This window comes from Agelaius tricolor, unplaced genomic scaffold (genome assembly GCF_023055355.1).
Source record: "Agelaius tricolor isolate 1412-34295 unplaced genomic scaffold, bAgeTri1.0.p SCAF_5, whole genome shotgun sequence".
Taxonomy (NCBI): Eukaryota; Metazoa; Chordata; class Aves; order Passeriformes; family Icteridae; genus Agelaius; species Agelaius tricolor.
In genome coordinates, this window is record NW_027269265.1 from 37,916,350 (window position 1) to 37,931,259 (window position 14,910).

A 14,910-nucleotide genomic window follows, 5' to 3' on the forward strand; every position below is an offset into this window, starting at 1 on the left:
ATCCTCTCCCAGACTCTGCATTCCCAGTACCCTGGCAGCAGGCTCAGCTGTGATCACTGTGGGAATCTCTTGAGGTTTTTCCTGTTCTTTGAAAGAAAAATGGTCCTGGATTAAATGGCAGGAAGTGTCTGAGTCCTTTTAGTATCGATAAAAAGCACCGGCCTCGCTGGCTGTTTACTGTGAGAGCCAGCTAGCTCCTCACTGACCCCATTGTGCCGTCAGGAGGGGAACCAGGGGTGTCAACTGGAACCCAGGCTTTATCTCTCTTTCCTCTGCTTTTTGCATGTCCAGAGGCACTTTTTCTCATTCTCCAGAGAGCACTGAGCCCAGCTACAGTCATCAGCCAGAGCTCCTGACAAAGGTTATTCTGAGTCATAATCGTTTGTAACTATTCTTCCCAGGCCCACTGTATCCCCTTGTAGATAATTTATGTCCACATCCTAGCATGGCTGGAGGCAGTTGGGTTTGGTTTTTTTTCAGACTGACAGCCATTTGGTCTGGTTCCTTTTTCTAGTTCATTTCATAAGTGCTGAAGAACCTAAAAATTGTGTCCTATGGAGAGCTCTTGGACACTGCAGTACAGGACCTCTATCTGACTTAAAGTTTTAAAAGCTCCTTTTAAACAGCAACCAAAAAGAAAAATCCGAAGAATTTGTCATTTGGAGTTGTTGCTGATCATTAAATGTAAAAACATGTAGAACTGCAAATTTTGGAAATCCCCTTTTAAAAAGTAACAGTTTTTTTCTTCTCCTAGGTAAGAGAAAATTAGAAATAGAAGTGAGAGAAACTAGAGGTGGAAGACAGGGGTTTTTTTTCTCTTTTGAATAATTCTGGTGTTTTCTGAAGATGGCATGAGTAAAGCACATTTTCTGCTACCATTTTCCAGAATTTGTTGTTTGAAGCACTAGATGGCAGGCTTTCAGCGTGGAAAAATACTTGATCTTAGAAAAAACAATGGCATCAAGATAGCAAGCTTAAAGGTGCCAGGTTAAGGACAAATTATTTTCTCTTCCAGAGATGATAAATCTCTTTTTTGGTAGTACTGTTTTGCTCTCCTAAAAAAACTTCAAAAACTTTCTCACCAGTGCTGTCTGCTCTACTGATGAGCTATTGGATGACTTATGAACTGTTAACAAGTTGCTAACTTTTCAAATCATCTGCAAATAAATTCTTTACTTGTAATTTGCATTTCTTTGCGATTTAAAAATAGTAACTTACACAATGGAGACCTCAGGAGCCAGCAGCAGAGGACACGCATCATTTCCAGTTAGCAAAGCTTAATTCTACCTATTGGTGCCTTTGTGAGAAAAACAATAGCACTTTGCTTTTCGAAACTTGCTAATATGTTAATCTAATTCTGTCAACACTAACTTTTGAACAGACCCTGTTGATTCTCTGAGTTTTCTTCCAGTTAGATAGCTTTTGGTTAATAATCATGTTAGTTTCCCACTATATCTAGATTATATATCTAGACTTTTCATGTGGCTTCACTCAATATAATTTGTTCTGAAATAGCAAGCTGACCACTTAGAATGAAAGCAGAATGTCATGGCTGTATTTATCATTAAAGGAAATAATAACATTTTGTATAAAGAGTAAATACTGCTGTTGAACAAAGGCTTTGGCTTCCATAAGTGTCTTTTGAAACCAAGTAGCTGTAATTCATTTCCATTTTGCTTAATTGCCTAAGTTGAAAATTTGGTTTTCCTTAGAAGAATGCATGATACTCTTAATGATTTACATGTAATTGAGACTGAATGCTGTTCTAGAGATGAGTGCATCATTATACATTCTGTTGTACTTAGAACAAATGCTAGCCTGATGTATGGGCTCTAGTTTTCCTAACAGTATTTCCTTGACTCAGCTCTCCAGTTAATGGATCCCCTAAGGTAGTTGTCAACAATTTAAGCAATGGTGTAGTTCTTGCTCCACACAGAGCAAGATCATCAGTGCCAAAAGGAGAAAATACAGTCACTATCTAGATAGGCAGACAAGCAAGAAAGAGCAGACCTGTCTTGTCTTGGGTTCTCAGCTAGTGAATTGCAGGTGCATGGCTCTAAAATTGCCATAGGAGAGAGCATTCGCAGCATTGTTTTATACAGCAAGTGGAATAGTTAATTGTTTTAAACCATATGGAAACTCACAATTTTTTCAATTTCAGAAAGGAGACAGTTGCATTTTCTGATGTTCTGAGGTAGATTCCAGCGTCAAGTCCATTATTTATATTTAAGCTAAAGATACTTTTGAAAGAGAGCAACTGCAATCCTGCTTTTCCCAGCAAGCCCATAGCTGTACTTGCAGGGATTGCTTACTACTCTGCCACATGACTGCACACCTACCATATCACTTTGGTACTCATGGTCTGTGTTGCCTGCTGTGCTTGTAAGACCTTTTTAGGAGTGCTGTTATGTGATCTGTGCTCCTCTCTTCTGCTAGTCTGAACCTGCTTTTGGTTATATTAAAATACATGGTGGTCAGATGGAAGAATTAATTTTGTATATAACTTTTTTTTTTTAATTGGGATATTAGGCAAGACAGTTAACTGCCTTACAGAAAGCTGAATTTTCTTCAGCCCATGAGTTAATTCATTCTATGTAGGAGGAAGTGTGCAAAAGTGTTACCTGCTAGGCATTAGAGAACATTACCTGCTAGACATGCTGAAAATCCTTGGGTTCTGTACTAGCCTGCACCATCTGCAGTTGTCAGCTTTCCGTTTTGGCTGTAAACCCAAGTTCAGACATCCAGAAGAATAGAGAATCATCAATGGCCTTTCCAACAGATAATTTTTTGGAAGAAAATTTCTCTTCATCCTCTTTCAACAGTAATGTATTGTTTACTGACGTTTATGTACAGAATGTACAAACAGGAAGATCTCCTTCCTGAAAAATACTTCATGAGCAGTGCTGAAATAGACAGGACATGAAGTATAAAATCTGAAGTGACTGAAAAGATTGCCATCTGGAAACATTTCTTAAACAAAACAAAAGAAGAAAAAAAGGAGAGGGCAGGGAAGAATTCAAGGCAGTACTGTGAGGGGATTGTTTTACAGTGACCTGGACAACTGTTCTTCTTTTCTGGGAAGGTGAGGGGTTTGATTTTTGGAGGATAAGTCTAAAGCTCAGCAGCAGGTAGCAGCAAATGTGCAAAGGACAGCATTTTCATGTGTGTAGTGGAAAATATTTCTTCAAGTGTCAAGGCATTTAGTGCTTGTTGATCTGGGCAGAATAAAACCTTAGATGAGGGATATGGCTGTCCAGAAAAAGGATTGAGCCCATATTTAAGACCAGTCTGTAATGAGATTTTGCCACATGGAGCATATAGGTGTGCTCCCATCCCAGCAAACAAAACTTAATGTTACCATTGTGATTTTAAGTATCAGCTAGAAGGGATGTTGGAGTTTCTCCCATCACACCTCCCTACTTCAGAGATTATAATGCAGTGAAGTGCTAGGAACACTTAGAGGATAACTTGTGGCATGTATCTGGATTGGCTTTATTAATTACCTGCTTTTCTTCTATTTCTTTTTAGATAAAGAAAGTCTGATCACTGACAGTGGAAAACTTCATGCTCTTGATCTTCTATTGACACGGCTGAAATCTCAAGGACACCGAGTTCTCATTTACTCCCAGATGACACGGATGATTGACTTACTGGAGGTAGGAGAGCTATAGCTGACAGAAGACAAATTATGAAGATGGAGATTTAGCAACACTGTTTTGGAGAAAGTACAATAATTTGGATGCAGAAAGCCTAAATAAAATTATTATACCAGAGGATACCCAGAGGTTAATACATTAATATAGGAATATAAGAACTGCCATACAAAGTTAGACCTAAGGTTCAACCTAGTGTTCTGCTGATGCCAGTGTATAACAGCAGATGTTATGCAGAAAATAAGTGCAAGAATACTGATACTTCACCATTACTCACTCAATTTCCAGCAGTTTGCAGCTCAAGGGGTTTCTCAACCAAGTGTGCCTCCTATATACTCAGTTGTCCAACATGGATTCTTCTTCCATGGACTTCCTTCATTTCCATCTTAACACCTTGTTAGGTGTTGGTACTTGCACTGCCCTGTGGCTTAATTATCCTCTTTTTCTGGTTTGAACTGCTTCCTTCTTTTTTCATTTGATGCCTACATGCCTTTTTATTGGAAGGAAGAGGGAGGACAGTGGTAAATTTTACAGTGTTTATATTGCTTGTAATTTCACAGACCATTATAATTTTCCTCTAATATCTGATTCCTCTCCAGAAGCTTCATAAACATTAGGAGGTTCTCTGGCATATGGGATAGGAAAGAAATAAGGGATGAAGTCATAACTTATAATTTAAAACCAGACATTATGCCTCTGAAGAAAAAAAAAAATCTTTATTTGATGAGCAGCTGTGCCATCAAAGAGCTAGGATACTGTCTTCTCCACAATAAACTGAAGAGAAAAAGTTAGAAGCCTGAATCAATAGCTGCCTAAGTCATGAGTTCTGTATGAACAGGAGAGTATTTTAAGGTCAGCAGTTAATAGTTCAATAACAAATCGCAAGCTGAATTTTGTTTTTGCTGCTGTGAGGAAAAACAGAACTTGCATGGTTGCAATTCTGTATTTTGGCACTTTGCCTAGCATTGCTTTGTATGCCTCTTCTTTTGGCAAACATTGGACGTGGTGTAGGTTTGTTGATACCCTGCATTACACCGTGAAGCTCATAAAGCTGTGTTTAGTGCTTCTGTCTTTTCTCTTAGCATTCAATTTGAAAGGCTTATGAGCATACCATTTTGCTATTCCATCTCTTGAATGTTCAACTTCACTTGTGTTTTATTATCCAAATAAGCCACCTACTAAGTCCTCTGTTTTTCTTTTTCCCCACCCAAGTAACAGAAGCTGAAGTTAAGCAAGCTAAAAATCAAGTAAGGACTCCATTAATAAGAAAATCCTTGCAAAAGCTGTGCATCTATAGATATCTATTTTTTTCCTGATCTGTCAAAATATATCTGCCTTGAATATGAAAAAACACAGAATGTCCTTTTTAACAGTATTTGGACTATATTACACTAACCGAATCTATGCAGGGCAGAGAGCACAAAGCACATTGTTTACAAAGTTACAAAATGATGTTTGTTTTATGTAGCTTCAGCTGAAGAGCTGTTGCATAGTTCAGCCATTATAAAATGGCAGATATAAATACAAAGAGGAAAATTATTTTCTTTCAACAGAAGAGGAGAAATTATAATTTCAGTATTGTTTTTTCATGCAGATGTGTATTTCATACTTTTTAAGATTTTGGTTGTTTCTCTCCATGTGATTGCTTTCTTCTATAAAAGTTTCATTGGGAATCAGATTGTATTCATGAGATGAGGGGTTGGATTATGTTCTGCATGAAGTAAAATGCCTTGGTTATACTCTACCACAAGTTAATGAGTTGTATGAAAACAGAAGAGTTCTCTATTTACTGAGAAGTAATATGAAGGGAAAACATTTTCCTGAGAAAGTATCATTGTGGAAGCCCAGAAGAGCACTGGCTTTAGCAGCACTGCATTCTTGCCATACTCAGCTAAGGACTAATGTACAAAGCTGGTTTGCAGACATGGGGGAATAAATGCCAGTACTGCAGGTGTAGAATAACTTGTTCTTTTGCACTTTGTGCCTTTGTGAAAATGTCTGAAGTATGGAATAAGGATAAATGCACCTGATGGAATGAAATAAGTTGTCTTCTGTTTGTGCTGAAGTTTTTTTAGAAGACAGATAATGAAAGATGGTTAACAGATGAGGGAAAACTAAGTCAAGATCAAAAGGTTGAATCATCATAAAGGCAGATAAAGACAGTAACAAAGAAATGAAAGGGAAAGGTTCTTGTGATAATAGTAAAAGAATTTATCAAATCTGGAGAAAAGGCGGCATAGTGCCTGACAACTCTATCTGTCTGGTTTTAGTTTGTGACAGAAACCTGTCATAGAAATGGAATAAATTAATAGTTAATTAGGATTTGTTTGTCTGTGTGGTGAAGTAGCTGTTCTCTGCTTTGAACTTCTGTTGTTGTACTCCAGAAATCCTACTAGCCATGAGCTCTGTTTCATGGAGGTAATCCATGTCTGGATTTGGCCATTTCCACACTTTTATTTACCTCATTTTCTCTTTTCACCTGCTTCATGTTGAAGCTTGCGTCCTCTGCATTAGTCTTTTTCTCAGTTTCCTTATAATATGGCAGCTCTTTCACTGTTTCTGCAGAACACAAAGGGATCAGGAGCCCTGAAGGATAGGTGAAAAGGAGGACTGGGCATGGTTCTGTCAGAAGGTTCATTAGAGTGCAAGCACTGCCATGTTTTCTCACAGCACATCAGTTCTGTGTGTGCTGAGCACTGTGGCTTGGAGCAAGATGAATCCAACAGTTCTTGCTGCTAAAGCACTGTCTGTTCCTTTCTGTCTTCATTTGCACTCACAGCATCTCAAAAAGACTCATGCACCAGTATGGCTAAAACTAACTTGTGTAACCAGTAGGTGTTGCCTTTTTTCAGCCAAGTAAGGATCCCATTGTTTAAGCACCCCAGAGGATGTCTTTCCAGAGAAACTCTGTGGTTATTTGAGCTTTGTCTATAATTCAGATTTTGTTGATAGTTGCACAGGTATCAAGAAATGCTGAGAACCTTAGAGCATGAAAAATGTGTCTCAGTGGGAAAATCATTTGCTTTTTCATCAGCATTCCTAGCTGATGCCATTTGATTTGTGTCTCAGGCAATGGTTTCAGTTCTGCTGCTGTGTGGGCTCACACACCAGTGTAAGTGTTCAGTGTTCTCCTATGTAAGAGATTAACAGGCTCTTCGCTGCTGAGATAAAGGCTAGACAGACATTATACAGCTCCAGGTTTTTAAAACCACCAGTCAAATGATATACAATCGACAGGGAGCAGATGCAATTGGTTTGTTTGGAAAGGTTTGCTTGCACAGTAAAAACTTGGGATTTAGTAAAAATTTAGACTCTGTGAAAACAAACTTCCCATTTTAGTGATTTTTGTTTAGTTTTTTATTTATAGGAAAAGGCATGTACCAGGTCTGCAGTACAGCAAATGTATCTCCAGCTCTGAATTGACATTGTCATCTATGTCTTACATGAAATAGGCAGAAGCTGAGATATGATTAAGTAGCTTTAACTTCTGGATTGTATTATTATCAAGTATTGCTTACAGAACATTTGTCAATGATGTTTATGGAACCTTGTTATAATTAGCAATCCTGTTTTTATTGTGTGTGGCGAGGGGCTCTGCAAGAATCAAGACGGAACAGTTTCAAGAACAACTGTATTTTTTTTGTGCATGTTTTTTGCAGGAATACATGGTTTATAGGAAACATACCTACATGAGATTGGATGGCTCTTCAAAGATTTCTGAGCGAAGGGACATGGTAGCAGATTTTCAGAACAGGTAATGTAGTTTGCAAGATGTGTTCGTGCTAAAATACATGTACCTAGGAAATTGATGTAAGATGTAATGGAAATAAATGAAATTTGCACTTACCTTTCTTTATATCAAATTGACCTCATTTATCTGAAACAGTTTCTTGATGGTTTGCTGACCAGTCGTCAGTGGTTTTGATATGAATCTGTGAAAGGGTACTGGAAGCAGTTTTAGTGTAGCCACCTATTGGACTTCTTACCAATCCAAATAGGCTGTTGCTTAGAAAGAAGCTCAATAGAAAAGCAGCAAATGTCCAATGGTTATTAAATGCTTTGACAATTGACACTGTAAAGATGAGACTGAAAATCTTGCATATGCCAGAGTGTTGAAAGTGACCTAGTTTTCTGTAAAACAAACTATTTAACCATATTTTACTAAGAAACCTTAAACTAATATACAAAAGATAAAATGGGGATTTTATTAGCTAGAAATGTAGGGTAACTCTTCTCATTTAGTAAACCAAAATGGATCCTGACCATTTTAATAAGCGAATCAGGGTGCATTACTTAAAATGATTGCGTTTATGGTTATTAAGTTTCCTTTTAATCATGAACTGTGGCTTGATACAATGTCATTTTGGTATGGTAGTTCACAGTAAGGTTATCCTTCCTGTATGTTGAGGTGAGCTTGGAAGAAGGTCACTTTCCCATTTCAGTGGAGTTAGGTTCATAGATAGTTGTTTATTGCAGGGTGAAAGCAACATTCTAGACTTGAGAAAATTCCTTATGTTAGTGGTCCCAAAGTACTGTTGCTGAAGATAGAAATCAAGGCCTTTCAGGTCACTGGTTCAGGAGGCTGATGGACCTGAAGGACTGTGTTGCAATGATGAATCTTCTAGTGAACTTGAACATGTGCAGAAGTGAGAGGACAATGTAGTACCTTTCTTTCTGCCTGTTTCCAGGTGTCAGAAACAAGGTCCTTGCAGGTTATGATGTCCTCCTGGAATACTCACACTTACTCATACTCCTCCTGTAAGGTTCTTTAACCAAAAGAAGTGGAAAAAATAGTTTTATTAACGGACAGAATTTGGTTTTATTAGCAAATAAAACAACTGAAGAAAAATAATAATTTCAGCAGGAAATCCCTTTGAAATGTATGTCAGGCAGTCTAAACAAGAATTCCTATTAAGATGATAGTTGAGTTCCTCTTATACATGATTTACTTATGAGAAATATTTCCAGGAAAAAAAGCATGACTGAGACTAAACTATTCTGCAGGATATCCTTGCAAGGTGCTGAAAATCCATAGCTATGGCATGATAATTTGTTCACATAGTCTGTGGCTCTGTCCACTTTGCTCCCCAAATGGCATATCCAGAAGCATATCACAGCTGCATGTTCAGGTGACTGTCTATACACGCATCCCACTATAGTTACAAGAGATTACCTGGCCAAAGATTACCTTCAGTGCAAACAGGCACCTGTTGACTCCTTTGGCTTTTTTATTTGCAAGATAAAGTCTGAAGATTGACAGCTTGGTTTTAGTTCCTTCCCGTTCATTCCACTCGAGTTTCTGGTACTTCACTGATTTTACATTTGCCAAGTTGTTCAGACAGTGTAGTACCAAAAGGATGTGGCATTCCAGACTGTGTCCTCTCTTAAGCAGAGAAAGACAATGTGTCAGTGTCTTTGGAGTCCCTACTAGTGTAATGTCTGCTTTGTTTTTGTCAGTCTGTTCACAGATCCATAAGGTGCGGAACACTTCTAAATACTTGTGACCCTGCAGAGACACTAGTGCAGTTCACAACCTTAGCAGAAGCTTTGCTTTTGCTGTTATCACTGGAGTTTTCATCAGTATTTGGTCATGCTACGTATAGGGTTGTCTCCTTGTTTGTTCTGTTCAAAGCACCAAATTTAGAACAAAACTTGCATCTACACAGTTTTGACTTCTGTTTTTCTTTTTTTTTATCAGTTGAGCATCATTAAGGCAAGATTTCTTTAACATTGGGTCAGTTCTGTGAAACAATAGATTGTTCTTTGTGTGTATGAAATCCTTATTTCCAGTGTGGGGAAGATAAACAAGCCCTGGTTTGTTTTGATACAGATTAATAAACTGCAATTGCAAATTGAATGTTTACATGTTCAGACAGTCCTCATTTGTAGATTACCTTCTTTTACTCTTTCATATGTTTCTTTTCCTTGACCGTGAATGAACAGCACAAAGCATTCTGAACTGTTCAAGTAATAGAAATAGCCCTGATTGCTTCATATGGGTCAAAAAATTGCTTTTGTGGTTATTCCTTGTTTGTGCACAAAATAAGGGGGTTTCATCTCTTTCCTCTACAGGAATGATATTTTTGTGTTCCTGTTAAGTACAAGAGCTGGAGGCTTGGGCATTAACCTTACAGCTGCAGATACGGTAGGTGAAATTTGGTAACAATTTATGCTGGAAAATTGGTCATTCTGTGTGAAAGTTGGCCACTCTTGCCCATACTGATCAATATTTTTAGTACTGCCATTCACATTGTGAAATTGCATGTACTGTTTACTTTGTTATTCACAATGTAATATTATCTTGATGATAAAGTTGTAGAATATTGGACATTTTGGTACACAGTTTTTGGTTACAGTTGGAAATTTCTTCCCACTCCACACATACTTCAGTACCAGGGTCCAGAAAGGAGTTGGATTACTGAAGGGGTTTACAGGTGCAAATGACACTTGGATGAAACAGCATTCACTGTATGAATGACCCTTTGCTCCCAAGGTTCAATTGCAAAGGAACCAGTGGAATAGTTATCAGTTACCCGTTTTTCTGTGTCCAGAAGAATGAAACAATGCCTGTAAAAGTAGGAAGGAATTTGTAGTTGAAGATCAGCTACTCAGGAAGGATAAATTTCTTCCCCTGAGGTGTAAAGACAGACTGATTTAGTTGAATTGCAAGGATTTGCACTCTGGAGCAGCTGCCACTAATCACTAGGGAAGGAATACTGATGAACTATTCATCTTTTCATTAACAGCTATTCTTGTGCTTCTAACCTGCACCTGGTGTGCTTGCAGATTTGACCTCAAGTCCGTAGCCACACAAACCCAAAGATCTCTGATTCAAAAAAATCCTATCCTATCTTGCTGTCATTCACAAGAAATCAGAAGAAAATAAGTATCTGTAGAATTTTCAGGGTTTAAAAGAAGAAATAAACAGATGGAAGCTCAGGCAGGTTCCTTGCATGAGGACTTTTAGTGGTTTTCTGTGTTACTTTCTTAATACTTTGCTAAAATTTTTTAAATGTTTTTGGTTTTGATGCTTATTGTGCATAAAGTACTATTAGAGTAATAGTGCAATATTAATTTAATGTAGCATCTCAGTTTTTTATAGTCAAAGTACTAGAAACATGAGACTTTATCTAGGTTTTGAATACAAATAGGAGTACTACTTTCTTCATGAAATTCTGATATGACACTAAAATGTATCCATGATGGGGACTGTAGTCTGTAAGTAATTGTATGACAGTGATTCGATGTGATAACAAACTTAGGAATTTTGTGCCTCCCTATCAAGTCTATTTAAGAAGATATTAAAGATGTTCTTTGGAAGTTGAAGCATTCATAGTGTCAGTTAGTTTGAATTCACCTGAAATGCAGTGGAAGAGAATTCACAGGACCGGGCAAGGCTAGTTTAACACAGCCTACAGTGAGGCTGTAATTCTGTGAAACATGACTGAACTTCTATCGTTACCAGTATATTGGATTTCTGTTTGTTTAGTCACCAGGTGCTCTAAACGTGTTTTTTTATTTAATCCCTCTGGTGTTGCCTTGCAGGTCATTTTCTATGACAGTGATTGGAACCCAACAGTAGACCAGCAAGCCATGGACCGGGCCCACAGGCTGGGTCAGACCAAACAAGTCACCGTGTACCGCCTGATTTGTAAAGGCACCATCGAGGAGCGCATCCTACAGCGCGCAAAGGAGAAGAGCGAGGTAGGACTAAGGAACTCCCCTGCAACGAGAAGTTACAGGAATGGTATCATAAAGCATATATCAACATGAGTAAAGAGACAGAAAAAGTGTCTGCAGGGAGACAGAAGACAAAAGGAAGTATCTTTGTTCAAATATGTGTCTCTAACACAGCAGCATTTCAGTGACATATGAACTGGAAAGAAGCTAATTATTTACAGTATGACTTCATGAAAACTGTTTCTTGTGTTGCAGTGAAAATACTCAGGCTTCTTTAAGACTAGGGCTTCTGTCTTTGCTGTGTCAGAGTTACTGATTCTTCTCATGTTACACAACAGCTGATTTTTTTTTAAAGACATTTGGAAGGTAATCAAGTGGAAATTATTTGAGGTGTCAGTGTTGCCAGAAAAGCTCAGGGTCCTACAGCAAAGTGCACTAGGAACTTTAAACCTCATGATACTTAATTGGCAAGAAAATAACTAAGGAGATTCATGGGTTTTGGTAGCAGTAGGTACACTATATACAACACTCAGATGTTTTTTGTACTTGGAGTTTTTTCTAGCTTTTGTCTTACTTGGATGCTGCTCATGATGTTGCAGCAGCTGAATGCATTCACATTTCCCTTGTTGAAACATTTTTTTCTGAGATACTACACTAGAGTTACCTGAAATCAGCCTGAAAATGAGGCGTAGTCTGCTGGTGATCCAAATAATTGAAATTGCCTTATATTAAAGCTTGTTCTCTTCTGTTAAGTTACAACTCTTCTTAGTTTTTGGGTTTGTTTTTAATATAGTAATAGAGGCTGAGTGAATTGCTTAAACTGCAACACCGACTCAGGATGGAGATAGAATTTTCAGTCAAGGACACTAAAAATGTTGTACCCATTAAAAATGCGATCTTCATGATCCTCTGTGCAATTACTTGAATATTTGAATGGGTAAATAATACTTGAGGGCTGTTGCTGTATTTTTGTTTTGTTTTGTTCAACAGTATATTAATTAATACTATTATAATTTGTATTTTATTACATACTGCTTCAGAAAAAATGTAACTTTCCATAAGGGATGGTAATTTTCTGCTTTCTATCTCAGTTGCTTCTCATATTTTATACCCTGAAATTTTGCTGCTCAATTTGGTATGATAGAGAAATTGGATCAAGTCTAACTTAGAGAGACGTCCTTGCATGATTTTTGCAGCTGACTGTTAGTAATGGGTAATGAGAAATGTTTCATGGTGGCTTTGACTAATCTTTCCTTTTCTTCACTTGTTTTTTTCCTTCTAGATTCAACGAATGGTAATTTCAGGTGGCAATTTCAAACCTGACACCTTGAAGCCAAAAGAGGTGGTCAGCCTTCTGCTGGATGATGAGGAGCTAGAAAAGAAATGTATGTGAAATTAGTGTTTCAGCAGTTCCCCCATTTTCCACTTCATTACCTTATGAAGTCTGTGTTTTTATCTCTACAAACACATGTATTGCTGATAACAACTTCTGTTTCCTGTCTCTTTTTGTACTGCAACTCCTGTTAGTACAAGCTGTTTTGATATCACTGCTGAGCTGAATGAAGTTGTGCAAAATGAGACATGATGATGTGGTTTAAGTTTTTATTGGCACTCATTCAGGATCATTACATTGTTCCTGAATGACAGAGCTTTGACAAGAACTATGTGGGTCATGACAAGAAAAGTGTTAGTAAAAGTGCTGTATTTCATCATATTTTTGAAGTTAGAGGCATAGACTTTGATGTTGCTTGAAAGAAGAATTTCCCTGTAAGACTTTTTAGTGACTTGGAAGCAAATGGTGTTAATGGAGTAATGCTTTCAATGTGTTTTAGTTTCAATACAACTGACTTTTCTTCCCAGTTCTGTTAGAATAAGAACTTCTTGTAAGATTCATAAAAGGATAGGAAATGTCTTGGTGACCACTTTGTATTTCTTTTCCAACAGTGCGTCAGCGTCAAGAAGAGAAGCGGCAGCAAGAAGAAACAAATCGTGTGAAGGAACGTAAACGTAAAAGGGAAAAATATGCTGAGAAGGTATTTGATACAGAGAGATTGCCTGTGTCAGTAACAGAGCCAGAAGAGCTTCAGGATCACTGCTAGGGAATGTGAAAACATTTTATGCCAAGGCACTCTTAATGAGTAAACCTTCTTGCTTTTACTGTTGAAAGTCAGTCTGTGGGAGTTCCTTACACAGAAGAGGGATATTAAAAAATAAGTAATGCATAGTTACCTGTATTTTAGCTATTAGCAACTTGAAAAATAGGGAAGTACTGCCTATCCAACCAAACCTGACAATCAACTGATCATTAAATTGGTGACTTTATCAAGATTTTGTTCTGCAAGGACTAAAGGGGAATGTAAAGGAAGCACCAAACACAGGTAAATCCCATACAGCTATGAGCTTCCATGGAACTGGGAAGATTAGTTTGTTTAAAAAGCATCGCTAAAACCAGCTTATGAAAATTCTCAGTTTGTAAGACAGAGAAGCTTTGCATTAATTAATTGGAATTTTGTGTAATGATAAAGAATTTAAAGCTCACTCCAAAAGGTGCTAGAAATCAAAGTAATTTTGTAAGAGTAATACTCCATCGTTCCAGCTATTTTTTTAAGAAAAACAAACAAAACCCTTCTGAAATCAAGAGGAGGAGTATTTAAGGGATCTGTTACCATATGCTTCAGAAACTTGTTTTGGGAAATTCTTCCTATGGCATTCCTGAGTTAAAATACTGCACTAGATTTTGAGATTTTGGGTTGCTTGTTCCCATTCTTCTGTTTTACTGCCTTTTCATTCCTGGTATTACTTCATTTATTTCAGAAGAAGAAGGAAGATGAATTGGATGGGAAGAGAAAGAAAGAGAACATGAACCTTGTGATCCCATTTGTTCCCTCAGCTGATAACTCTAACCTGTCTGCTGATGGGGATGACTCTTTCATAAGTGTAGACTCTGCCATGCCCAGTCCTTTCAGTGAGGTAAGACTCCCTGCTTCTTTAACCCACATACTGTTTCAGTTGTGGCCCTATATCTTGTAGGATTCTTGCTGTCTGGTACATTAGCTCTCGTAGAACTTTGAGTTTTTGGGAAGTGACACATCTTAAAGGTGAACCGTGCAAATGAAAATAGTATATTCAAAATGCAACAGCTGCTAATAAGCTGCATTACAGCTCGTCATGTTATTTGACATTCCATTATTCCCCTCTTCCTTGACTCTCTGCCCTCCCTTTTCTTACAGCAAATTTATCCCCTGACTCCTCCCTTCCAGTCCATTAAATTTTTCCACTCTTACCTGGAGTCCCACTTAACTTTCTTCCTGCTTTCTTGTTCCTTTTCCCTGCCTTTCTCATGCTCACATTTATAACCATGTGCCCTCTCCCATAACAATATCTTCCATAGCAAGAACTCTCTGCTCCTGAGCCAAAAAGTATCCCTCAAATAGCTCCTTGACATTCAGTGTCTTTGAAAGTACCCCTCAATAGTCTCATCTGTGTCTCTCTCTCTGCTTCCTCACTTGCATCAGGTTCTGAATTATTGTGGTTTTTCTCCTCTGGAATTCAAATTAAAAATTCTCAGTGGCATATA

General features: G+C 37.8%; 1 protein-coding gene across 9 annotated transcripts in view; it reads left to right on the top strand.

Moving 5' to 3' along the window:
- Window positions 1-14,910, top strand: part of INO80 (INO80 complex ATPase subunit) — a 62,426-nt gene that overhangs the window by 43,292 nt on the left and 4,224 nt on the right. For 8 of the 9 annotated variants that reach the window (XM_071427362.1, XM_071427366.1, XM_071427367.1 and 5 more), the window contains 7 exons: window positions 3,529-3,656; window positions 7,313-7,407; window positions 9,726-9,798; window positions 11,199-11,357; window positions 12,616-12,718; window positions 13,278-13,366; window positions 14,148-14,303. In XM_071427362.1, the coding sequence (XP_071283463.1) occupies window positions 3,529-3,656; window positions 7,313-7,407; window positions 9,726-9,798; window positions 11,199-11,357; window positions 12,616-12,718; window positions 13,278-13,366; window positions 14,148-14,303 (803 nt within the window). The remainder of the gene's footprint in view (window positions 1-3,528; window positions 3,657-7,312; window positions 7,408-9,725; window positions 9,799-11,198; window positions 11,358-12,615; window positions 12,719-13,277; window positions 13,367-14,147; window positions 14,304-14,910) is intronic. The other variant, XM_071427365.1, reaches the window with a different exon arrangement.